The 14,178-nt window shown below is 39.4% G+C and overlaps 1 protein-coding gene across 1 annotated transcript; it reads right to left on the bottom strand.

The window, feature by feature from the left end:
- Window positions 1–10,823: 10,823 nt before the first annotated feature.
- Window positions 10,824–12,973, bottom strand: LOC103722520 (U-box domain-containing protein 9-like). The gene is made up of 2 exons (XM_039133990.1): window positions 12,689–12,973; window positions 10,824–11,888 (listed from the first exon to the last, which is right to left on the bottom strand). Exons 1-2 carry the CDS (start codon window positions 12,971–12,973, stop codon window positions 10,824–10,826), a joined length of 1,350 nt encoding a protein of 449 aa, XP_038989918.1.
- Between the last annotated feature and the right edge of the window lie 1,205 nt (window positions 12,974–14,178).

A 14,178-nucleotide genomic window follows, 5' to 3' on the forward strand; every position in this document is an offset into this window, starting at 1 on the left:
CATTGCATCATGGACGGCCAATGAAAGAGAAACTGTCCTATATACATGGGAAGCATAAAGAACATGAAGGATGATAGACCTTCAGAAGGTATGTCAGATATGCTCAGGATACTTAGGAATTGTTACCTATTGCTAGCAGAAATTTGATTTCTGTATCTTGTTTAGCACAGAAAGATTTTTATAAGACTACTGTTCCATTTATTTGAGAAATAAATTGGTTCAATGTGGTTTTACGATTGACAGTCTCTATCACATACATATGGATGTATCTGTGTATGTATTTGAACAAACAGTAAATACCATAGGATCTAATAGATCTAGAAATGAGATAAATCTAAAGTATTTGTGGCACCTCAGGCTTAGTCATATAGGAGAAGACAGAATAAACAAATTGGAGAAACATGAGCTTTTGGGCTCATTGACTTTCGAATCATATTCGTTTTGTGAATTCTGCCTTCAAGGAAAGATGACCAAATTATCTTTTGTAGGACACAGGGAGGTCCACTGAAATACTTACCCTAGTACACATTGATGTGTGTGGCCCATTCGATGTGCAGGCTAGGAATTGTAATTTTTACTTCATTTACCGATGATAACTCACGGTATGGATATGTATATGATACACAAATCTGAAACTTTTGAAAGGTTTAAAGAGTTGAGATATGAAGTAGAAAAATAAACAGAAAAACTCATTAAAGTTCTTTGATCAGATCGAGGAGGTGAATACCTTAGTGGAGAAGTTCCGTGATTATCTCAAGGAGAATGGTATAGTTTCATAATGGACTCCTCCTGGTACACCTCAGCTCAACGGAGTGTCAGAGAGGAGGAATCGGACTCTATTGGATATGGTCCGATCCATGATGAGCTTCACTGATTTACCCTTGTTTCTTTAGATAGATGCCCTATTTTCAGCTATTTACTTATTGAATAGAGTTTCCTCTAAAGTCCGTTTCTACCACACCATATGAGATATAACATGGTAAGAAGTCGAGTCTTGGTTATCTCAAGATTTGGGGATGTCCAGCTCAACTCAAGCAACAACAAGCGGACAAGTTAGAGGATAGGACAATTAATGCTCATTTTATAGGATATCCTAAAGAGTCATTAGGATACGACTTTTCGTCCCAAAGGATCACAAAGTGTTTGTGAGCCTATATGCTATCTTCATGAAAAATAGTTTATCCTTGACAGAGAAAGTAGGAGGAAAATTGAGCAACAAGCCATTGTGCCTATAGAACCTATTTATATTAAGCTAGTACACGTAGTACCTCCTCCACCTCGTAGAGGAAGTGTTCCTCATTGGAGATAGGGATCAAGGTAAGGATCCCAATACCTACAACGAGGCGATGTTAGACATCGATTCCGATAAATGGATGGAAGCAATGAAGTCAGAGTTGGACTCCATGCATTCCAACCAAGTTTGAACCTTAGTAGATTCACCAGAAGGTATAGTACCTATTGGGTGTAAATGGATCTACAAGAGAAAATTAAGTTCGGATGGCTAGGTAGAAATCTATAAGGCAAGGCTAATGGCAAAAGGTTATAGTCAGTGCGAAGGCACTGATTATCAGGATACTTTTTCATCTGTAGCCATGCTGAAGTCCATTTGAATATTGCTTGCTATTGCAGCATAATATGATTATAAGATATTGTGATGGTGATCACAAGGTCTGCAAACTGCAAAGGTCCTTCTATGGACTAAAGCAAGCATCTCAGAGTTGGAATACTCATTTCAACGATGTAATCAAATCGTTTGATTTCATCAAAAACGAAGAGGAACCATGTGTTTATAAGAAGGGTTAGTGAGAGGGCTATTGTTTTCCTCGTATTGTACATGGATGATATTCTTCCAATTGGAAATGGTGTTCCCATGCTAACTTAGGTCAAGGTATGGTTGTCTAAGGATTTCTCCATAAAAGACTTTGGAAAAGCATTCTGTATTTTGGGAATTAAGGTCTATAGAGATAGATCTAAAAGGATGCTTGTCCTGTCACAGAATATTATATAGAGGGAGTGCTGAAGAGGTTCGGCATGGAAACCTCTAAAAGAGAATTATTACCCCTTAGGCATGGGATAAATCTCTCCAAGAAGATGTGCCCCAACACATCTGAAGAAATTCAGCGGATGAGCAAGATCCCTTATGCTTCGGCTATAGGGAGCCTTATGTATACCATGTTATGTACGTGATATGATATAGTATATGCTGTGAGTGTCACGAGCATATTGATGTAGGAATTTATTTCACCCATTTTCTTAGTCTTAATTGTTTTGTTTTAGAGTATTTTGTATGTTCTTAGCTCATTTGTCTAGAATTTAGGTGTCTTTTACATTTATTTAATTCTTGAAAATTCTTGGTATTTTGCAGGTGTTTAATTATTGAATTCGGTTGAAATTGGGCTGGTCTAGTCAGCCCAGAATACTGTTCGGTTTTTGGATTCTAACTAGAGATACAGACCTCCGTTTCATATGTTGTTTAGCTTGCTGGAAAGATAAGAGGTAGACCTAAAACTTTTATGAAGATCACAAAACCAATTTCTGCCGTTTTGAAGTCTAAAACTTAGCCGAAACGGAGAAGTCCGAATCTATCCAGAATTTATTGCGGCCCAGACCCTATTTCGGTTTTCAGCTTGTATATGGAGTTATATAAGTCAGAATAATGCAAACCCAGGTGTGTTGGAAAGCTGAGAACGAGATCTAAAACTTTCGTGAAGGGTCTAACTCCAAAGTATATCGTTTTGGTGCTCTAAATTCAGCTGGGAGTCGAGTCTAAAAATCAGCCTAGAATTTCGGGATTTCAGCTAGCAGATAGGGAGGAAATCTGTTTTAAAATTCAAAAGAAGGAAATTCCGAGAAGAGGAGGGTGTGGAGCAGATACGAAGAGAAGGAGAAGCAGAAAAAAAAAGAAAAAATGCAGAGAATCTGAAATTCCGAGAGGAGGAAAAGCTAGAAATTTCGAGAGGAAGAAAAAGCTGGAATTCTGGGAGAAAAAACGGAACGGAGGATTTTTGCAAATACAGAGTTCTTTTCCTTTCTCTTATATATATATTTTTTTATTTTTTTATTTGCTGAATTGTTATTAAGAATGTTGAATGCAAATTTATGTTTGAGAAATAATGGGATTGATTTATTAGTTATGATTTGCTAGTTTTCTTATCCTAGGGTTAGGACGTAGTCATTGAATTTTTGATATGAATTGAGTATGGTTGTATTGAACATCTTTTGTTAATTGCAATTTGATGATTTCGGTTTTCATTCTTGCAATTTACTGGCCATGAATTGCATGCTTAAGATGTTGAATGAAGTAACGAAAGTTGAAGTTCAATATTAGTTGGTGAATTTATCAAACATTGGTGGTGTAGTTTAGAAATAAATGCACACCCTTGTGACCTACAATCAAGAATTTCACAGATCATAATGAATTTATATTAATTTCTATGATCACGAAAGTAGACATAGGATTAATATAGGTATAGGTGTTATGCCTTGAAAGAGGATATCACATAAAAAAAAGGGATTCGGTCATTGTAATTAGCAGAATATTAATAATCAGATTTAAATTCATTGAAGGAATTCAATTGATGAAATCCAAGCCCTAGGAACCTTTCATATTTGATTTTTCAGGTCAAAAAATTGCAGTCAGTCACATCAATTTGGGGTCGTCTAAATAATATAGAAAATTTATAAATTGGTACTTGAATAGCCTCCTTGTGGAAACGATACTCTTTTTGCCCTATTCTACTTGTCATGACCCATGCACTTGTGGTAGAGTCTAGGGACTATCACATATATCAGTCAAATCCAAGCAAGAAGCACTGGATAGCTATGAAGAACAGTCTTAAGTACTTGAGAAGAACTAAGAACATGTTCTTGGTCTTTGGAAGAATATCAGAGTTGAAGGTAGAAGGATGCACACATATTGATGATAGAAAGCTACATCAGAATATGTGCAATGATGGTTCAGTAAATTGGAAGAGTTCCAAACAACCGATCATTGAAGATTCTACCTTAGAAGCTGAATGTTAAGCCGTATCTAAGGGTGCAGTGTAAACCTTTTGGTTTAAGAAGTTCATTGCTGAGTTAGGTGTAATGTCATCAGATACCATAACACTCAACTGCGATAACAAAGGCACCATAGCACTAGCTAAAGAGTCAAGGTCTCACCAGAAGCCGAAGCACATAGAGCGGCGGTTTAACCTAATAAATGACTATGAAAAGAAATAAGAAGAGGATCAGAGAGTAGACTCCACAGAAAATATGGTGGACCCATTGACTAAGCAGCTAAGTCAGCAGAAAAACTGAAGCGCATCTTGAGAAGATGGGGCTTTAGGTTTATGGCTGATTGGCTTTAGTGCAAGTGGGAGATTGTTAGAAGTATGCCCTAGAAGTCAATTTGGCTGAAACATTGTTAATTCTAGGACATAATTTTGTACTTGACTATTTATTATTGAATAAATAAAAGGCATCTTTTTCATTCATATTGTTTATGTATCTATGAATCGTCCAAGAATTAATAAGATGATGATGCATATTCTTAAGAGTTAAGAATTTGAGCCATGCATAATTGGTGATTAATTTCTGAATGCTCCTGATCAATGGATCATCACGAGGACGGTAATCGATCCGATGAGATCAGTGCACACATTGCTTTTCTTATGGATGGACGAGACTCGAGTCCACGGTGTGGCGATACTGAAGTAATAGTGCAGGTGCTTGTTAAGAACAAGGGTACTGAGCGTGACCAAGACAAGAAGTCACTTGGATATCTATCCACTCGTCAGTGACTTGTCTGATGTTGCAGTAGTGTGACTAGTCCTTTGACCTGCGGTGCTTCAGCTACTCATAGTGAGGTTATTGTAGTTTGACTGCACATATACATGGTCTCTAGACATACGGGTCCATGCAGTGTAGATTGGCTGCAATAGGTTCACTGTAGGAGTAGGGTATGCACCTATATGGAATCTATCGACCTTGGTAGATAAGGAAAGATCCTATGTGATTTATAAGACTGAGTTCGTAAGACCTCGGCCAGGGCAGTATGCATAGTGGAGAAAGAGTTTTCCACTCTCGAACTTAAGTCAAATAAATCTTGACATATGACAGACGATAGGGTTTGACGAGTTGTCCATGACCTCCGTCCTATAGGGATCCACGATAGTAGGACTGTATCATACAATAACTGCACCTAGAGGTTTATCATTGCATTCTGCTGGGTGGCCACTACATGCTGCTAGGTGTCACTGGTGGATGGTGAGACTCACAGGGAATATCTCGATGATCGATAAACCCTAATGAGTTGAGTTGAAACTGCTCCAACCCATTGAAAAGAATTGTGATAGAGATCGCAATATATCTCACTACCAGTCAGAATAGAACCTATGGGGTCACACACATTAGAAGTATTGACCGATCCGATGGTTGAAAAAGTGATTATGAATCACGAGTAATTAATTCGATTGATAATCAGTAGAAAAAAATAGGAATTAATTAATTGAACTTAAACACGAATCCTACTTGGAGTAGGATTCCGAAAGTCCTAATTGGATTAGGACTGAAAATCCTACTTGGACTAGGACTGGGAGTCCTACTTGAATTACGATTCCAACAATCCTAATTAGATTAGAATTTTGAATTCAATTTGGATTCCTACTTAGAATAGGATTCCTAGAAGTCCTAATTGGATTAGGACTTCGGATTCAAATTAGAGTCCTAATTGGATTAGGACTAAAATTAAATAAGTTCTAATTGGATTAGAATTTCTTAAGTCCCAATTAATTATTAATCTAATGACTCCTAATTGGATTAGGATTGAAGGGTTCAATTGAGTCATGATTCATTGTGTTCTAATTGGATTAGGACATTGCATGGATCAAACCCAAAATTGGTTCACCCTTGGACTAAGCCTAATTAGATTAGGGCTTAGCCACACTAGGGCATCCCAATTCTTACTTAATGAGGATTAGGGTTAACCATGAGGGAGGGGCGCAAGCCCCTCCCCCTTTTTCTCCTTGGTGCGGCAACACAAGAGGGGCCGACGCCCCTCTTGGAAAAAGGTCAAGGGCTCCTAATTTGTAGGAGCCCTACATACCTTTAAAAGGAGATGTTATGGGCGGCACCTAGGGTATGTGAAATCCCCTTCTTCCAGCCGTGGCCTCCTCCTTCTTCTCTTTGGTCTTCAACCGCAAGCAAAGGAAGAAAAAGAAAGGCCTTGGCGGCCCTCCTTTCCTCCCTATCTTGAGTTCCAACGCAAGCAAGGGAAAAGGCTGCAAGTAGGCTTTGGTTCTTCATCCAGATTCCTTCTTCTTCTTCCTCCTCCCAAGCATAATCAAGAGTTGATTCAAAGGGAAGAAATCAGCCATCTAAAGTTATCTCTGCAAGGAAGCTAGCACCCCGGGGAGACAAGGAAGCTTTGATCGGATCTCTACTTTGTGTGGATACCCGTAGAAGCCGGACGCGTGAACGGCTTCAAGCGAACCTTCATCCTAAACCACGAACTTCAGTTTGCGGTGATCATCTACCCGCACAAGGTGAAGATCTGATCTTCATAATTAGTTTAAAAGTTTTTAATTCTAATCTATCTACGAACGGTTATTGAACAACGTTCACAGGATGAACGATCGATCCCGCTTATGCCTCTTCCGCTGTATCTGAATTTTTTTTAAATTTTCTACGGCATGGGCGGGTTCCCAATAGCTTAGCCATTAATGTCCCAGCTAGAGACTTATCAGCAGATCGGAAACGTTCTTCCACAGCTTTCAATAATGTTTGAGCACTGTCACATTCAGGAAGTGTTGACTTGATATTATTCGCTATACTCATCCGCATAAACATAATGCTCAATCTGTTCGATCTCTCCCAAGTCTTATAAAAAGACCTTTCTTCCGAGCTGCTCAAATCAGTAATGTCAGCCGGTTTCTCAGATCGGAGTGCTAAATCAAGATCCAGAACACCTAGGTGAAACTGGACTTGTTCATTCCACTCTGAGAAATTAGTTTCATTAAAGATCGTAACAGATGAAGCTTGCGAATGAAGCAAAACAGGAATAGATACTGCAATAAAAAAATCGACAATAAGAAAATGCTTACAACATTAATACTTTGAGTTAGCAATAATGATGAATAACATAAATAGTGTTACCATAATACACCTTTGGGTAGAATTATGAAACACTAAATTACTATTATGGTGATTCCCAATTCACCTAGGAATAATTAATGATATAGGTCCAAAATTCAATAAGTCTGTTACCTTTGAGCATCCAATACCTATTAAATCAAGAATACTCATTAATTATCCTAACTCAGCAAATCAATCATTTGAAAGTGGTGCACCTTTGGGCCAATCCATAATATCTCATGATTGAAAAACTGTAAGTTATAATTTGCAAAGTCACTATCTTAATACCTGGGATTAGAGTGTTTGATGACTTGATGTCTATTAAACATTCTAGTTGGGTTACTTTCGCAACTACCAAACTATTTCATAATATAGACATCAAATTAAAATAATGACATTGCAAATAATTGACAATTCATAATATGACAAATTAAAATAAAACTTGTATTTAATATTTTACTAATCTACACAATCAGTACATGTGTCATATTATGCTATCAAGTATACTAAAATGTAAAATAAATGATAGAAAATTTTATCACATCACCCTACAAGGACCTCTGCATAAATAATATGTTTTACAAAGACTAAATTAACATATTTTGAGGACCTCTTCATAAATAATATGCTTTACAGGGACTAAATTAAAATATTTTGATTCTTATAGCCGTGGAAGGATGTCAGCATAAATAAAATGTTTCATAGGGGCTTGACAGAAACAATTTCATCTTTTAACAGCCCTCTAAGAACTTCAGTATAAATAAAATATTTCACAGGGAATTAAAAGAAACATTTTCATTTTTTTAAGAGCCCTGGAAGGACTGTCTAAATAAATAAAATGTTTCATAAGGGCTTAACAAAAAATTCCCTTTTTATTGGCCAAACGAATTCGGATTTCGTGTCAAAACCCAAAAACCCGAACCCATTATGCTCGTTATGCCCTTTTTTTTTAAAATAAATGCAGATGGGTTACCGATTTTGGGTTCGGGTCGAAACCCAAAACCCGAAACTCGTTATGCCATAAATTATTTTTTTTTTTTGAAATGGGAAGATGAGACGGTTCGGCCCGACCCGTCTTCTTCGTCTTTTAGCGGCGGGCTAGGGTTCCACCGAACCCAGCCCGCCTGCCTCCGATCGTCGGGCCGAGAGCGCGCCGCCTGCCTCCGGTGGACTCATCGCCCGATGGCGAGCCCACCGGCGGTCGCACGCCACCAGGGGTAATGCCGGCGGGTTGGGGTTCCGCCGAACCAAACCCGTTGGCCCTTAGGAGCGGCGATCGGTGTTCATGCCGCCTGCCGCCAGATGCAACGCCGCCCGACGGCGACTACCCGGGCGATCGAGCCACCCGCAGGAATCTGCCGCCTGACGGCGATCATCCCGTAAGAGTTTTTTTTTTTATAATCTATGAAGCGTGTGATGGAGGCCATGGCCGGCGGCTATGCCGGATCCTTTGATGGCTCTCGGCGCCATATGCCGGCCAGATCCAGCAATGGGATGGGATGGAAGCCATGGCCGAGAGTCGATGCCAGATCCAGTGTCAGCTCTCGGTGCCATATGCCGGCCAGATCCGGCATTGGGATGGTCTAACCCTGTGACGGCCGGCCAAGCAACCATTGCCTTGTCCCTACTGCCGTGGAGGACTGTCCATGGCTTGATGGATTGTCAAATAATAGGTCTTTTACCGTGATCTAGTTCTACCCTTTTACCATGATCTGGTTCTAGAATGAACCAGGCTCTGATACCATATGTAAACATCTGTAAATAGGATCATAAACAGAACCATGAAGGATAGCGTACCTGGATCCATGGATTTTCTGAACGATCAATACTTCTTTTTCTTCCTCTTGACCCCTGTTCAAAACACCCGGTGATGGAGACCGATTTTGTGTTCACTTCTAGGCAGAGGGTGAGACCCATTCAAATATCCTACCATCAAGGATATTATGCTTCCACTTCTCTAGGAGTCAGTTACGATAATCATCCTCTAACTGACCACGTTTTGGTCATATGGGTCAAAACCCAACATCAATTTCCATAATAACCTTCAACTCTCTCCCTTAAAGTATAAACCATGCTAAACTTATATATAAAAGGTCTCACATTGTTTCTCTTTTTTCTTAGAGAAAAGGATTCTAATATTGTTGGACCCAAATAAGAAGTTAAGGAAAAAAATTGTTTCTAAGCCAACATATGCATAGTTTTATGTCCACAGATCCAACTTCATAATATGTGAGATGTTCTGCTATATCTCTTTGCATAGCCTTGTCTCTTAGGTAACTATGACTGTCAGCTGGTGAAAAAGAGACAATGGCAATTATGAATTAATGCAATATAAATGCCTCTTATATGTAGCCATGTTTGAATGTAAAAGTCTAAAACTCAAAGCTTTTTGATAGAATTATCTATTATAATTCTCCTGTTCTGTGCCACTGCAAGCTTGCAGTAGAATTATCCATAATATATAATTAAAACTACTGAAAGTTGAACATGCAAAATAAAACTGCAGCCTGCGGAACCACGTATCAAATATTTGCGCTCTCATAAATAAGGTTTTTTTTTTTTTTTAGCTCAAGAAAAAACCTTTCTAGACGTTGGTTCAGCCGCCTTTCAGGCTCGGTCTCTGGTACTTTCTAAACCTAGTGCTCTCCACCCCGAGTAATACTTTCAAGAACAGTTAATTGAAATAAAATAAAAGCGGAGAACATTCCAGGAGGGGGCATACCTCCTTCCGTCGCCTGGCTTACTGATACCTTCCTAGTAAAAGTATATACGCTAGGATTGCAATTATCACAAGACAGTTCGATGCAGTACAAAAAGATGATGCAGGATGAAGTTAATCTATGAAAAGTTATACTGATGATTGTATAATGTATTAAAATGCTTCGGTTCTTTCCTTGCTTTTGATTTCTCTCAAATTTGGTGTCAAGCTAATTCACTCCATACACATCTTACTGAACTTGAGCTGATTTATAGCAAACTAGCCATAAGCGAGAACTCCAAAACCAGTTTTGATATTGCATCTTCTTTTTGTTTTTATGTTTTTTTAATGGAAATAGGAGATAGCAATCAGCTACCCCCTTTTTAATAGATTAAAAGATTACAGTTATGTACAGAGTCTGAAGTCATGATTCCACATGAATCAGAGTAGACGGTTGACATCTATCAAAGGTAGAGAAAAAAAACAGAAAACAGTTTTGATATTGCATCATATAAACAAATAAGAAAGATTTTCTTAAAACATTAACAGAGAATCTGAACCACGTAACTGAGAAGCCAGCATTTGGATTGCGCTATAGCACACAAATGAAACATACGAGCATCTAGGTATTGGGAGAAGAAACTATCTTAGTCCTCAAACACACACAACTTCAAGTCAAAGCATCTCAAATAATGAAAATAAGGGAGCGTTATTAATCATAAACAAGCCAGAAAAAAGATTGATTGGCTGAAAAAAAAATTATAGTATCCATATAGAAGTACAAAATTTAATTGAGCAAAAAGGAAAAACAAATATGTGAACAATATTAATCTGTATGACGTTAAATTCTATAGAAAGAGGCAACAACTGCACCACCTGTTCACAAAATCCTGAGGCAGCAGTAACCTTCTTTCAACGTCCAAATTCTGAGAGCAGTAAAGTAACAGTGCAGTTTTACGTAACAGTGCAGAAGTAGGTAATATTTACATAGGATCCATTCCTCTTGTTTACATTAGTTTCTCTTATCTAAATTCCGCAGCACCTGAAGAAGTTTCCCGGCCTTGACAGAAGCCCCTTTAGTACCGAAATGATTCAGAGTAGAGATCGTCCTGTTCAAACTCTCCTCCTCCAAGACCTTCCTCAGCTTCGTTCGATCCCGCATGCAGACTGCGAACAGAACCGCCACTGCATTCTCTTTGCTCTCTCTGCAGGAGCTCTCCCTAATGATACCAAGCAAGGCAGGCACCCCACCGCTCCTACTAATCTCCTCCATTGCCTCATGCTCACGTTTAAACAGAGCTAAGATAGCCAACGACTCATCTACGAGAGATTGATCCATGATGGCCTTCCAGGCTACACCCACTACCCCTTCCTTCACTGCCCTCGCCTTGTTCTCAGGGGCCAAGCAGATGTTAAAAATAGCTTGTGCCGCATCCCACTTGGCAGTTTTGCTGCCTTGCTCCAGGAGCTCCAGAAGGGGTTTGATGGCTCCCAGTTCAACAATCTTAAGCTTGTTGGAGTCAAGTGCTGATAAGCAGAATAGGCCGGCAGCCGCATTGCTCCGAGTCTCCATGGTTCCATCCTTCAATGAATCAATGAGGAAGGGGATGGCTTGGGGGTCATCTCCAACAATCTTCTTGTTCCTATCATGGATTGAAATATTTAGGATTGCGGTCACAGTGTTGTTGTGGAATTCTGGATCATCATTCAAGCCTGGCGCAGAGAGAACGGAGAGCAGTTGGGGGATTGTATCTGGTTTCTCCCCTAAGAGGGCTCGGAAGGCCTCGTTGTGCTTGGTGAGAAGCCGGAGCTCCTTCATGGCTTGCTTCTGCAAGGAGGATGAAGAAATCTTGTCGAGGAGCTTGTAAAGTGCGTAATGCTCTTTTCTTGTGATCAGGTCTTCATGTTGGCTCCAAGGTCGAGGCTGAGGGATGTCATGCTCCTTGCACCATTCCGATATCATGCTTTGGAGAAGATGGTTGGGGGTGAGGATGGTGTTGGGGAGAACCTCATGGCTCCGCGGGCATATCCGGTCCCCAGAATTCAGCAACTTCTGAATGAATGGCCGGTCGTAGGTCTGCAAGAAAAATCATAGACACATATATAACTCGAACCACTCAAAGGGAACAGAGCTGTTATTCAATTACAGAGCATGATAAAGTCACAACCCGAGCCGTAAGAAAATATAAAATATATAAATAAATCTATCTTATCCTATCAGTTTAAGCTTTTAGGACGAGGGGAGATTTCAACAACTAAACCCTAATTTCTCTATCCCAAGAAAAGATTTCGGAGTACCGATAGACATCGAAGCTAATAAAAAGCATTTGTGGTAACAGGTTCTGAAACAGAGTCTAAGCATCAGAAGATTCACACTCGCTTCCAGTAATTCTAAATCACGGTCTAAGCTCTGACCAAAGAAAGCAGCTCTTGTTAGATTCTTGAATCCAAAATAAGAAGAGGTAATTAAAGAATCCGGACAATAAAACCTATAAGATAAGAATAATTGTTACATCAATATATTACTTACAAGAAAAGATTCTTGTAGTACAATGTAAAAACTCTCATAATCCCATCGAAATGCATGCCATTTCTAACAGAAAACAACCCAAGATTTCGAACCCTAATGCAACTGGGAAACAAATGAACGAAACAGATTCAGAGATAAGGAGCTTTGTCACGAAAACTATGCAAGAACTCGAATTAAAACCACATTTTTTTAATAAAAAATCACAAGGAAGAAGTATAATGCCCAGATTCTTGATTCACCAAGAACATTCTCCAATGTTGAAATCAGCATTTCAAACCTGAACCGATACGAGTTCTTGTAATCGCGACAAAGAACTGGGAAGAGACCCTAATTCTAGCGATCTTTACCTCCCCGGATGCCACAATCACGGGATCCCTCATTAGCTCGCAGGAGATCGGGCACAAGAAGTGCTGGGGGACCGCCGGCGAACCGAACGTGAGATCCTTGAGCTCCGCGAGTGAGTTCGCCGCCTCGTCGTAGCTGTCGATCCGGCCGTCGTCATCGTCGGAGATCAACCTCACCAGCCTCCACAGCTCTCTCTTCAGCTCCCCAACCTTCTTCTCCGCCGCCAGCGCTGCCGCACTCTCCGCCGCCGTAGACAACTCTGCCTCCGCCGCCCCTGATTTCTCCATTCCCCTCTCCTCCTCCTCCTCCTCGTACTCTCTCTTTTCCAATTGGATCAAATAAGAGTTTCTATCTCTTCTTCTCGTCTTCTTCTCCTTTCTCTCCTCCCTCTTCTTTCAGATCTTTCTTCCCGCCCCTTTTCTCTCGTGTCTCTTCTCGGTTTGAGAGAGAGAGGATGAGGCGTCTCCAAAACGAAAGGAAAAGGCGCGAGCATATGAACAATTTAAAAAATAGATTAAATATTTTAATTTAATTTATGGCGTTATACGCAAGAAACCTGAGTGGGGCAAGGGGTATCTGGGTTGGGCGCAAGGACCTCCCTAAAATTGCAAAAGCATCCTTTCAATTTAAAATTATTTTCACATAGGGTGACAAGTGAATTGCATCAGACAAAATACGGATTAGTATAGAATAAATAAAAATACGTCAACCCAAATCTAATTTATTTATTAAATAGGTTAAAAATTTAGGTATGAAACGGACCATTTTATTACACAAGTTTGTTTAGGGTTTACAAAATTATGAAAACCATATATTAGATCAAGTAATGCTTAAAGAAAATCAAGGACGTTGATCAATGTCCAAAGGTACAACTTTTTAAAATAAATTAAATGGATAAAATGGTTAAGCATTGCCAATCTCACTTACCACACTCGCGTTTAAATAATTTTAACCTCTTGCGTGCCTTCTTGAGTCTCCCGGAATCCTAAACTCCAGCATGCCGCTCTTCATGGTCGACTATGACACTTAGTATATGACTTAGGTTGTATGCTTGTGCCATTGGCATCATAAAGAACTTCTAGTAATTGAAAGAGTAGATGCCCTATAAGCCAATCATTTGATGGGTTTCTCTTTATAATCCTCCAAATTATGTACTTTGACACTCGATATATATCAATAAAGGCATTGTGTTTCATCATTTGCTGCTTATCTGTTTTATTATTGGATGATGAACCCCATAAATTAGGACATTGATTTTAGGGTTATGATGAGATCATACCAGTGAGACCTAAAATCCTAAAATCCTAATTTAGAATATTCCTAGTCAAATTGGTATATTGAGTCGGAGATCAATATAACTGGAAAGACTGGCACATCTTATGTATGCTCGATGTAAAGGGTGATTGATCTCACAATCACTTGTGTAAGACACTAATACAAAGATGTGGGTGCTCATTACAGGAATGAGTTCACTGAAATGACCAGCCATAAG

Source organism: Phoenix dactylifera, chromosome 14 (genome assembly GCF_009389715.1).
Source record: "Phoenix dactylifera cultivar Barhee BC4 chromosome 14, palm_55x_up_171113_PBpolish2nd_filt_p, whole genome shotgun sequence".
Lineage (NCBI taxonomy): Eukaryota > Viridiplantae > Streptophyta > Magnoliopsida > Arecales > Arecaceae > Phoenix > Phoenix dactylifera.